Source organism: Zootoca vivipara, chromosome 11 (assembly GCF_965207765.1).
Source record: "Zootoca vivipara chromosome 11, rZooViv2.hap1.1, whole genome shotgun sequence".
Classification (NCBI taxonomy): Eukaryota; Metazoa; Chordata; class Lepidosauria; order Squamata; family Lacertidae; genus Zootoca; species Zootoca vivipara.
In genome coordinates, this window is record NC_142594.1 from 21,812,751 (window position 1) to 21,825,559 (window position 12,809).

At 44.6% G+C, this 12,809-nt stretch overlaps 1 protein-coding gene across 7 annotated transcripts in view; it reads right to left on the minus strand.

Annotated features, from left to right (window-relative positions):
• Positions 1 to 12,809, minus strand: part of CREB5 (cAMP responsive element binding protein 5) — a 267,267-nt gene that overhangs the window by 185,271 nt on the left and 69,187 nt on the right. For 5 of the 7 annotated variants that reach the window (XM_035130003.3, XM_088654197.1, XM_035130002.3 and 2 more), the window contains one exon: positions 10,755 to 10,876. The exons of 1 other annotated variant lie outside the window; for it this stretch is intronic. In XM_035130003.3, coding sequence (XP_034985894.1) covers positions 10,755 to 10,876 — 122 coding nt within the window. Of the gene's footprint in view, positions 1 to 10,754; positions 10,900 to 12,809 lie in introns of all 7 variants that reach the window. One more of the 7 variants, XM_088654198.1, reaches the window with a different exon arrangement.

The following is a 12,809-nucleotide window of genomic DNA, read 5'->3' on the forward strand; positions in this document are numbered from 1 at the left end:
GAACAAGCCAAGAACCAGGGGAAATTCTCAAGGAAAACTGATAACCGTCTCCCTATCTACTCTGAAAGGGCTTTTCTGCAAGGAATTCCACCCTAACCCGTCTCCTGCCAAATTCAAGAGAGCTGACTCAGGGCATGAGTGAGTGTTTTGATGGACCAAATGAGATCAAATGTTGCTCACCTCTGCTATCAGTAAGTGTTGTGGGGTTTGCTGACTATATGAAATAATACAGGGCAGCAGAGGTGTAGCACTGGGCGGGGGCAGCAGGGGCCACTGCTGTAGGCACACATTCAGAAGGGCGCAACTGGGCTGCCGCGAGACTGGGAGGAAATGTTGCTCCCTTTTCTGGTTCTCCAACACAGAGTGTGCCTCTGTTGGGCAAATCGTGTCCTCCCTCCAAGAGTTGCGGTGAGACCTGGCAACCAAACCCTTGTGTTGTGGGTGGGTACGATTGGATAGCCACAACACCTGATTGGTAGGTCCCTTGATGCTGGGTTTAATCTGACCAATAGGACGCTAGCCAATTGGATCAAGGGACCTATATATGCCAATGCACAGGACCCTGAGCTTTCTCTCTTGGTCAGTGCATTGGAACACATGTCCACCTCTCCCTATATTTAGGGCTTGCGCGCTTGACCTTGCTATGCTGTCGTGTGTCATCTGTCGTTGGGACAGGGGCATGGCAGGAATTTTCCCCACCTGGCTGATTGGCTGCTACCATTTGCGTTTCGCCTGCCACGTAGCAAATCGTCACAACTTGTAACGTTGCGGATAGGATCTGGTTCGGGTGATAGCGGTGGGGAACGCTCCCGCCATCCCTATGTGAAGGAGTATTCTGTTAACATGGAAGCCTTCTGATCACTGGCCCAAGGGGCTCAGTGGTTTAGACCACAGTACCACCTACATCCCACAGGGGGCAGGGCAGGGCGGGACTGGAGAGACTGCAGTTTGGAATCCTTAGGAGCATGTACAAATTCACCTTATTTTCTGATAATAGCTAAGATGTATATGAAGGAACAAACATTAGAGGGATCAGCTGTTTTCTTACGGAACAGTCTTTTTTAAAAAACAAAACAAAACAACAACCAGTACATTAATTTCCAACACACATGTCTTGCAGTGCTTGGAGAGGCCATGAAAAGGGCATTCTTTCACTAAAGCAACATAAAGGGCTTAAGACAGGATGATCAGTACCCCATTGTTAGCTGCCACTAATACCTAACATATCAAATCTAGATCCTCTACTTTACTAGGGGGCTGTTCCTGCTTTAGTGGATTTATGCCTCCTCTATTGTTTCTGTTTTCTTTTCCTTTGACCTTGAGGCACAAATTAAGGGCCGGCATTGTGGGATTAACTCTTGTAGTTACTCGCTGTATATGTCATCATCAACAACAGCATTTCTTTTGCAGAAAGGAAACATGCCTTTTGGGAATAGGAAGCAAGGCCCAATTGCAAAAGCCCCAGATATCCTGAGGGAGGCTTAGAAATAGATTGGGGTAGCCTGTATAAGGTGAAACAAATCCAGTTGACACAGCAACTGGAATCCTCTGTCCTTCCTCCATTCGTTTAAGCAGCAAGTAGATTTATAAGTAAATAATAATGCCATGGCTGCAATCCTAAACTTATTAAAGCCCCTTGAATTCAGAAAGATTTACTTCTTAGTAAGCATACAGAGGGTTGTGCCGCACATCACACAGAGTGCACTGAGAGGCCGGAAAAATAATTCAAAGGAGATGAAAAGAAATTTGTCAATGGTAATTTTAAAAAAGATCTCTGAGAAATCAGTTCGTTCGGGCTGCAATCCTAAACACAATTGCATGGGAGGAAGTCCTGTTGATCTCACTGGAGCTTACCTCTGAGTAAACATCATAGCTGCCAAGTCTCCCGTATTCCCCGGGAAATCCCCGTTTTTCCAGCTGTCCCTAGCTGAAAAAACGGATTTTTTTTGTTTTTCCTCACTTTATTCTGGCACGGCGGCCATTTTGGAACTGGGCAAAGCAGCATCAAAAGTCACTTCTGAGCATGCTCCGCCCAGTTCCAAAATGGCGGCAGCGTTACTTCCGGTCTGTTACTTCCGGCCAGGTCCCTTATTTCTCCAACAGCAACTTGGCAGGTATGGCAAGCATATATAGGAACTGAACTGTTAGTGTTGATTTACCTGCTTGTTAACATCAGGCAGGTATCTTCGCTGCAGGTTTTTTGGCACCTGCTAAAAACACATTGAATCATAGAACTGTAGAGTTGGAATGGCCCCAAACGTCATTAATTCAATCCCCTGCAATGCAGTAATCCTGTTCACAGCCATTATTATTATTATTATTATTATTATTATTATTATTCCTACCTGGGCTCAAACCACCAACCTTCTGGCACTAACCCAGTGTGCTACATCTTTTTTATTTATTGAATTTATATACCGCCTTATACCCGCAGGTCTCAAGATCACAGAAAAGATCACAATATATAAAATCAAAATAAGAACAATAACCCAATAATACACCCCCCCCCAAAAAAAGAGCCACATTTTTAAAGGGTATAGGATTTCTTTTACTGTTAATGTTAACTAATTTACTTGTGTTTAACTGATCGTCTTAATATTTTTTTCTAAATGTCTTACAGGAGGTTTTATTAAAGCCGAGTGGTATATACTGTACATTTTCTTAGAAAAATAAATAGTCACGTCACGTCCAATACGTCTCAATGTGGATCTCACTTGAAAAGCAAAGAAAACTTATTCCTGAAGTATAAGGAAAGAGTAGAGATGGGGAGAAATGCAATCAAGTTCATATTTAAGGAAGAACCTACCAAATTTGCACTTTCGGAAACAATACTCAAACCAAAACACAGGGAATCCTTCAAAATTAACACGTTTCTGAATTCTGCAGTTCTCCAGCCTAGTAATGTGTTCAATAATGGTTTATGCTGCAGTGATGTATGCGTAGAAATGCATTCCTATAATAGTGAAAATAACGTACATATATTGTGTGAAATGCTTTGCGAAGAATGTGTATTAGTAGGGAACATTACATACAAAAATGTTTTTATACTAAAAAAAATAGTCATACTGAAATGCTGTTGAATTTTTGAAATCGCCCCCCCCCCCCAAAAAAAATCGCAAAATGCTTCAAAAATGTGAAGAAATGAATTTAAGAATGGAAAAGCGAGGAACTGAGAGAAACGGACAGGTTCATCCATCCCTAGGAAGGGGAGGAAGCCAAAGATTTGAAGGATTCCAGCAACCTTTGCAGTATTTTACTAACCACCTGGCTGAAAATGACTACCTTATGCTGAGCAATCGCCATCCCTCTGCTTTCTGAAGCCTTTATTGGTGTTTCCTGTTGCTGGCTTTTTTTGGCTCCAGCTTTGGAATTCCCACTAAATAAAGATGGCTATAGCCATAATAGGCTTAGCCAGTCTGGTTTCTTATTCCCTCCTTCGCCCATTCCCATTAACAGTACTTCTAAGATTAACGTCTCCCGCCCCACACAAATGATACCACTTAAGCACATAAATAGTTCACAAACAAGGGTGGAAGGATGAACGGAAGAGGAGGGGGAGGGTGGGAAAGGGGAGCTCTGGGAGGGGGAAGCACAGAACACTGTCCTACATGACTAAAAACAGACTCCCCATATTAATGCAAAATCAGCATATGGTTCTAATAGGCTTTCTAGGATGATTTATCAGGTATGATTAAGTCCTCAACCTGTATGTCTGTCTCCATAAATAAAGCAGAAGTGCACCTTGCGCTAAAATGTATCAGCAGTGTCCTATTACCCACCCAGGTTACAGCTCGGCTAGGGAAAGAGAAGAGTTTGTGTTTAATAGACAAAAGAGGGCATTGAAAGAAGGCTGCCAAGATTTAGGAGCCTTATCTTAGCAGTATCTTAGCAAAAAGCTATCGCAATAAAGGCTGTTCGTTCCTTCGGCCTGTGCCAACCATAAAGCACTAGCATGTCAATTTTTTAAAAAAGTTATGCTTCAAAAACCTCACAAAAACCCACCATCAAAATTCCCTAATCTATAAATTAGTTGCAGGTGCTGCTGGGGCTTTGCCTGAAATCTCCCTCAATCACACTGTTGCAGGGAGCAGACGAATAAGCACTCCACTGATAAATGCCTCCTTCCACTTCCATGGTTATTTGGATAACAATGCAAAGCTGCTATGAAACATGGCTTTTGGAAGGGCAAAGTTATGATGGTATAATGATATAACTTAAGTCACCTGGTGACACTGAAGTTACCTATATCTAGGTGGAATCTAGGGTTGCCAGACTCAATAGAAGACAGGACTTCTGTGCCTTTATTTGCCCTGCTCTCTTTTGAGTCTGGAAACCAAAGAGAAACCAGCAGACCCTTTGTTTAATTTCCAAGCAAAGGGTCTGTTGGTTTTTCTTTAAGGTTTCCAGACTCAAAAGAGAGCAGGGCAATTAAAGGCACAGAAGTCCTGTCCTCTATTGAGTCTGGCAACCCTAGTGGAATCGGGAGTTTCCTGTGCCTTCTCTGGTTTTCTTAGAGAAACCTATTGTCTAGCCAGAGGTGGAGGAAACTGCTCAGGCGCCTGGGGCTGTGTGCCCAGGGGTGGGGTGAGCCGCCCATAGGAATGGGGGTGCACCACAGGGCCTCCGGAGTCTGCCTGCCTCCTCCCACTCAACCACCCTACAGCTGGGGGTGGGGAGGCAGTGGGTGTACCGTTTGGGCAGCACGGAGCCTGCGCATGTCCAAGCCACTGTGTCTCTTAGTGGCTTGGGCATGCTGCAGGCCCCGCAGTGAGTGCTGCCCAGCATTTTGTCACCCTCCTCAGTGGTGACACCTGGGGCGGCCTACGCCCACCGCACCCCCTTCCTTCGCCCCTGTATCTAGCTTCCTATAAGTGCCCCATGATAGTAAGCACAGAGCTCTATTCTGTTTCAGCATCCTTGTTGCAGCTTGCAGACATTCATAGCTGTATTGATGAGAAATGTTCTCCAAATGCTCCTCATCGACCACCTTCGTCATAGGCAGGTTCTAGGCAGCTGCACTGAAATTACTGCAGATTCCTTGATGACCAGCATTGCAGGGAGAGTGAATCCTAAACGGTTTGCCTAAGTGCCCGAAATCTTAAAAACGACCTTCTATTGATGTATTTCGAGAGGTTCCAAATTACAGTGCATAACAAATCATACAGCAAAATGCCACCACAGCACAGTTTTTGAAAGATGGCTATTAACTCCTAATGCCTCGTGCTAAATCAATAGTCAATAACGCCAATGACCCTAACATATACAGCCGGAGCATTTTTTTGTCTCTTTAAGGCAGCTTCAGCTTAGAAGCTCTATGAACGTAATACATTCATCATCCCCCTTCCTCATCACAACAGTCCATTTTTCTAATCACTTATTAATGGTTGTCAGTCTCCAGAATCTCTCAGGAAACAGTGGCAACATGTCTGCTCTCTCCAAAAGATTTTTAAAATTTCTGCTTGTTCCCCCCTTATAAGAATTCGAAATTTTCTATCTGGCCCATAAATGTGATAAGCAGCATTTTAAAACCATCCAGGATGTCAGACAGAGCTAGAAACTAATGGGCAACTGTTAAGCACTACAGCCTTATAAGGAGATATTAGACTATTTCCGGTTCCGGAATTCTTAACAGTGAATCATTATCTAACAAAAACCACAAGTTAGAAGTGAAATCTACACCCCCCCCCCTTCCACACACACTCCTATCACTTTCACTGGCATGACTCACAGTCTTCTGGAACAAGCGTGTATGTACTAGTTGGCAGAGCAGAATGGAATTGTACGTTCATACAAAGTCTGACAACATTCGACAAGGGTGCTTCCAGAATGAGGTTTCCTAAATCTCAGCGACAGCCACAAGCGTTACAGAATATCTAGCAATTCAGATGGCACACTGGGAAGAGCCACCAAAATCTCAGTGGGTGGCAATGCTCAAATATAACAAGATACCTTCTCCTGCATTTCCTGATTAATACAAATGCACTGACTAAGCCATTTTGGGGGGGGGGGACAGGGCAAAACTGCTTCTGGGAAACATTAACCCCTGAAACTTGTTAGCATAGAATCAGACTGGAGAGGAGAGGACTGTTACTAGTCTAGGAAAGAGTGTTGCGCTGAGGCAGAAATGAGATGTGATACTATTCAAGCAAACAGCTATCACATGGAGTTCCTTATAGTTAAATAGCAGTTGCAGGCTCCCACCCTGTCCTGAATGGGACCATGGTGGAGGTAAAGTTTAAAGCCCTCGCCCACCCATATCATAGTCCCCTGAGTGCAACAGTCACAATGATTCCCAGATCGGTGTGCAAAACCTCCAAGGGAGACTAGCAATAGGAAGCAGTGGCAATAAGGTCCCTTTCCATGGTGTGGTGGAATGAACAGACGTTGTTTCGTTTTCAATCCTTGCTATTTATTATTTACTGCTGCTGCTGTCCCCATCACCATCTGACACATCTAACAACTTGTATATTACTGTGCGATATATTTCAAAGACATCCCTAGCTCTCATTGTATGTGCACACACACACAACCCCTACATCAAACAGAGTACCTTAGACAGTTCCTGGTTGGACGCCACTCGCACTTTCTTTCTGTCCCATATAGACGCAGGTGAGGTTTAATACCCTGATGTTTCAACAGAGCCAGTCCAGTTGCTTTGTAGCAAAGGGAATACTGATCGCCCCAGCCTTGACTTCATTCTCTTAGACCTCCATTCATTGCCCTGGAGTCAATTTGCCAGCAGTTCTTCTCCAGCAGCAGGAAAGGTCATGTGCTTGCAAATATAACCTATGACAAATGCTTGGGATACTTTATGCTCAGACCAGTGTAAACCTAAAACCTGTTGCTTGAGGCTTAGATGATAACCTGATCTGCCGTCACTGTCTACCTTGCTGCTAGGGACTGCGCAGCCTGAGTGACACATTCTGTTCAAAGTGCAGCCATCAGTTACAGGCTGTGGTCACAAAGGGATGTCAGGCGGCCTTCGTTTTATATTATCAAACACAATTTGCTATAGTTTTTATTTTCTTGATAGTCAGTAAACTAGAATCTGGGGCAAGGAACTAGGAACTACGGTATGCCCCCCCCCATCCAACCAAATGCAACTATTTTTCATCTATGAGTATGAGCTCCCCATCTATGAGGGGAGTATTCTCCCAACTGGTGCTGTCCAAAGGTTTTCGACTGCAATTACCATCAGCCAAAGCTAGAAAAGCCATGCTTGCTGAGGATGACGGGAACTGTAGTAAAAAAAAAACATCTGGATGGCACTGTAACGGTCACTCTCAATCAGGCATGGTATAGAAGGAGTTAACAAGGGATGTCAGTTGGAACCTAGGGGGGCGGAGTCAGGAGGCCTATAAAAGCCCACCCTGGCTCATTCAAATTCTTGATTTGATTTGTTGCTTGTAAGTATTTACCTGGCAAAATAGGTTTACATCATAATTGGAAGCCAGGGGCCACAATAAAATAAAACACTTGCATTCTACATAAACTGCTACCGGTACATGCAATTTGGCACATTATGTTTCCGAGCACAATTCAAAGTGTTGGTGCTGACCTTTAAAGCCCTAAACGGCCTCGGTCCTGTATACCTGAAGGAGCGTCTCCACCCCCATCGTTCAGCCCGGACACTGAGGTCCAGCGCCGAGGGCCTTCTGGCAGTTCCCTCATTGCGAGAAGCAAAGCTACAGGGAACCAGGCAGAGGGCCTTTTCGGTAGTGGCGCCTGCCCTGTGGAACGCCCTCCCATCGGAGGACAAGGAGATAAACAACTACCTGACATTTAGAAAACACCTAAAGGCAGCCCTGTTTAGGGAAGTTTTTAATCTGTGATGTTTTAATGTATTTTGGTATTTGTTGGAAGCCGCCCAGAGTGGCGGGGAAAACCCAGCCAGATGGGCGGGGTATAAATAATAAATAATAACAACAACAAACAACAACAACAACAACATGTAGTAGAATTTTTCAGCAGGATACCATGGTATCCTTGCCCACCAGGTTAGTTCCTTCATCCACTCTCAAACCATGGATGAGTGAAATTTCATGAGCATATCCGGCACTGAATAACAGAGCAATCAGAGTGGAGGGTGCTAGCAGTGGAAGAACTAGGTAATATGGTGCCCTGTGCAAAGGCCAAAAATTGCCTTTGTGCTGCCATCCCAAAGCAGGGTAAGGAGGTGCCGGGCTTTGGGAAGGAGGTTCAAGGGCCCTGGCAGGGTCTTACGAGCCCTCACACCTCCTTCCCAATGCTGGGAAAGTGTTAACTAGGCTTTGGGAAGGAGGAAGGAGAACTCAAGACCCTGTTGGAGCCCCGAACCGTCTTCTGAAAGCGTGGCACACTGCTCACACAGCCCAAATCTGAGATGTCGGGGTAAAGCAGAAAGTAGAACCATATGGAAGCACACGGCATCCCTACTCTTATGATGGAATCCTACTCCCCTGGGCTGTACCGTCACTGAGATTTTTTCAAAGCCACGTCTATTCCCTTCAACACTTCTCAGGCACATATTGAAAAATTTGAAACTCTCTACGCACAACCAGCAACCCAACATAAACTGGAAAGCAATATCAGAAGGTCTTCTGCAATCCATGTCAAGGGACATTGAACTAGGAAACATCTACAGCAGGCATCCCCAATCTTCGGCCCTCCAGATGTTTTGGACTGCAATTCCCATCATCTCTGACTACTGGTCATGTTAGCTAGGGATCATGGGAGTTGTAGGCCAAAACATCTGGAGGGCCGCAGTTTGGGGATGCCTGATCTACAGCATAACAATATCAGGCATGACCCACACCCCAGCTGTCACCTGGGACAAAACTTGTCATTCCTCCCCATCTCCAACCCAGGAAGGACACAATTCCATGCTGAGTTGAATCCTCACTCCAGGGAATGGAAGTACTTCTCTCTCACACACACCTGTCCAGCCCACCTCCAGTCCCTCCCCTCCCCCTGGAAATGATTCAGATGATAACGTGGCAAAGGATCTCTGCGTCCTTAAAGAAGGTGGCTAATTACCCCAAAGGAAGTGCTCATGTTTTGTGACTAGAAGGGGCAGGTTGCAGGCTGCTGCTGCAAAAATCACAAGTCAATTCCCTGCTGCTCTCCTCCTCCTCTTCCATTTCTCCACTTTCTGTGCCCAGCATGGCTGTTGCATTTCCTCCGCAGACACGAAAGAGCAGAAGCGATTCCTACTCTACCCCCAAAAGGCTCACTTACCTGGAAGGAGAGATGCAGGCAGGTGTGATCCAACCCACAGGCAAACCCTTTCCCAACACTGGCAGCTTCCTTCCAATCCAGATGTTTAGAAAGCTTGTATGAATTTAACATGGTTTTAACTTTCTGTTTGTTTTAAATGGCGGTTGTCATTTTGTTAGTGATAATTTTATTGCTTTATCTTTTTTGTTAACCACTTTGAGGGTTTTGCTACAATCAGGTGGTGTATAAATTTTATGAAATAAATAAACGATCCCATTACATACTAGCGAAGCACTGGCACAGTGTCCAATAGATGAACAATATACAGTGGTACCTCTAGTTACGAACTTAATTTGTTCCGGAGGTCCGTTCTTAAGCTGAAACTGTTCTTAACTAGAGGCGTGCTTTTGCTAATGGAGCCTTTTGCTGCCGCTGCGCCACCGGCACACAATTTCCGTTCTCATCCTGGGGCAAAGTTCTCAACTCGAGGTAACCTTTCCAGATTAGCGGAGTTTGTAACCTGAAGCGTTCGTGACTCGAGGTACCACTGTAGATTGTAGTAAAAATTAAAACCATAAAAGATGCTTATGCAAATAGACACAGTCCTTTTAAAACGATACAAGCAATTTTACCATGCTTATAAATTAGAATTCTCTCTCCTTAATGTAAATTTGATTTAGAATTAATTTGAATACGTCAGTGGCATCTACAACCTATTTTTGACTGAAAATTGGCAAAGATAGAAACAAAACCACAGTATATAACACAAGGTGAAACCGTCTCCCTCGGGAGGTGGTGGGCTCTCGTTCCTTGGAGGTTTTTAAGCAGAGGTTGGGTGGTGTTCTGCCATGGATGCTTTAGCTGAGATTCCTGCATTGCAGGGGGTTGGACCAGATGTTCCTCAGGGTCCCTTCTAACTCTACAATTCTAGGATTCTAAGGTAAATTAAAAGGGCAAAAATCACGAACTTTCCTTATCTGTAAGCCCACCACAGATACGTTTTAGAAAGTTGAGAGATTTAGGGTACAGACCCACATACTGGAAATGTGTGTGTGTGTGTGTGTGTGTGTGTATTCTGGGTTCTCCCCAACACTGTAAACTTAGTTGAATTCACAGCACTTCCCCTTCTTCTCATCTTCCTGTGCAAACCCCCAAAAACTGCTCTGGAGGACCTCACAATCCTATGGAGCATATTTTGAGGGTGCCAAGGGGGCAGCAGGGGAGAGGTGAGTGAAGCTCCACTGCTGAGCTGAACCACAGCACTTGATACGACCCTCTGTCCTTTTGTGAAATGCACTTGTTTAAGTGTGGACCTCCTCTTCAAATCACCTTGATAAATGTCTGCTCCTTCAGTAGCTTCATCGCAGGTTGTCACCTCAGTTCTAGCAGTTAATGCAAGCTAGAAAGCATGTCACAATCTATAGTGCCACCTAGTTTCCAGTCTAAAAGGTTATGTGTGTGTCCTTCCCCCTCATTCATGTAATAGTGTTCTCTCTGCTTTCACACAGTATATCGGAAGGGGCGGGGGGGGGGCATGTTTCCATACTACAAAGTCATACCCTTTTATTGTTCTCTTCTTCTTGTGCCTTTCTAAACTCATGCTCTAAGGAACAGTCTATATCATTGAAGAGTCCCACGTCATCACAGTTCTTTAGGAACCGGGTTGGTGTCGGAGTTTGGTCTGAGGAGAAATATCAAAAGGAACTAGGGTGGGTATTTTTTGCAGTTAAGAACAAGGTATTGCAACATAATATATTTCAGCATATTAATATAACAAGATGCAAAACCAATGTAGAGAAGCCAAGGTTATTTTGTGTACATTGTACTGTTTACTGGCGGCAACTCCCATCAAGTTTTTAAAAAGGTTTTTAAAAGTATAAGACGAACAGATCTATTTGCATATATACCGTATATAGTGCTTTCCCAATCCCTAAACTAAAATAAGCAAAGGGGCTATCCTTAAAAGATGGGGAAGAAAGCTGTAGCCTTTATTTTTGTTTCTATTTCTTAATGTGTTTGTTCAGGTGTTACAAAGATGGAAAACAAACACATGAGCGAGGGGAGCAGTGTTTATGAGCATGTTAAACCCAACCTTTTCCACCCTTTCCTACTGTCTTCTCATGGAAGACAACTGTCTGAAATGCAGAAACTTCTGCACTCATGGAAAATCAGGAAGCGTCCACAAGTTTAGAAGGCTTCCCCCTTCAGGCAGACAGAAGCTAGAAGCAGTGGTGGTTGGTGACCCCATTGGGACTGGTACATAGCTGCCAAGTCTCCCATTTTCCCTGGGAAACCCCCATTTTTAAAGCCATTTCCCACTGTCATCCTGAATGGTGAAATATCTCGTAATTCCCCCGGATTTCTTCCGGTGCCGCTCTGCCCATGTCTGGGCACCGGAAATCGGGCAGCGCCGGCACGGAAGTTGCTTCTACGCATGTCTGGACCTGCGTAGAAGCGACTTCCGGTGCCGGCGCTGCTGATCCCGTATTTTTCTAACCGGGACTTGGCAGCTATGGACTGGTAGGGCAGGAGGCAGGGAAGCCCAGAGCAGTCATGACCCAGGACAGGCAGAGCCAACTAATTCACCACCCTCTTCTCTGCTCATTTCTACAAGGATAAAAGTAAGACTAAGGAGGAAGAAGCAGACAAGACAGGTCCACCCATTGGACTTGTAAGTACGAAGGCCGGGGGTGCGGTAGGGGGCTTGGGAGAATCAGTGCTAAGGCTGGCGAGGCAGTGTCCTATTTGTCCTAATGAAGGCAACATAAGTGGCAGGGAAGGATGAGGTGGAGCTAGCACGCTCTACACCAGCCTTTCTCAACTTTGGGTCCCCATATGGAAACGCTGTTTGGGTCCCCATGGAAACGCCGTTTACCTTCCTGCCAGAGTGGTACCTATTTATCTACTTGCACTTTCGCCGTGCTTTGGCAGGAGCAGGGACCGAACAATGGGAGCTCACCCCGTTGAAGGGATTCGAACCGCCAACCTTCTGATCGGCAAGCCCTAGGCTCTGTGGTTTAGACCACAGCGCCACCCGTGACTTATATTTGTCCACATGCATAGTCAATGTTTAAAGAGGGTTAAGAGCACTTTATACGAAAGAAAATGGAAAAGGACCTCTCTACTTAAAAGGGATCATCATCTAAGGCTGCAATCCCAACCCTATTTTACCTAGGAAAAAACCCATTGAATTCAGGAGAACGTACTTCTTGGTAGATATGGTTAGGATTGGACTGTTAGTCTATTAAACTAAGGAACTGGTGAAATAGAGGAAGACGAACAAATGTTAAAACAACAACTATAATAATAATAATAATAATAATAATAATAATAATAATATAGAGAATGACAGCTTGCCAGTGAGAGTCCATAAGTGTCAATATACCTCCTGCAATACTTATCTCATTTTCTTCTGCCCAGTTTGCTCTTAATGTCTGTGAAGCCAATGCAACTTGATCAGTTAGCCTAATTTATTTGTGACCTCTGCAACCAATAAAATATCACACCCTCTGCCTGCTATTCATTCAGCTGCTCTAGTATTTTTAGTGAACATTAAAGAGCAAAAGGAGCCAATTGCAACAATAGTGTGTGTGTGTGTCTGGGGGGTGTCATTC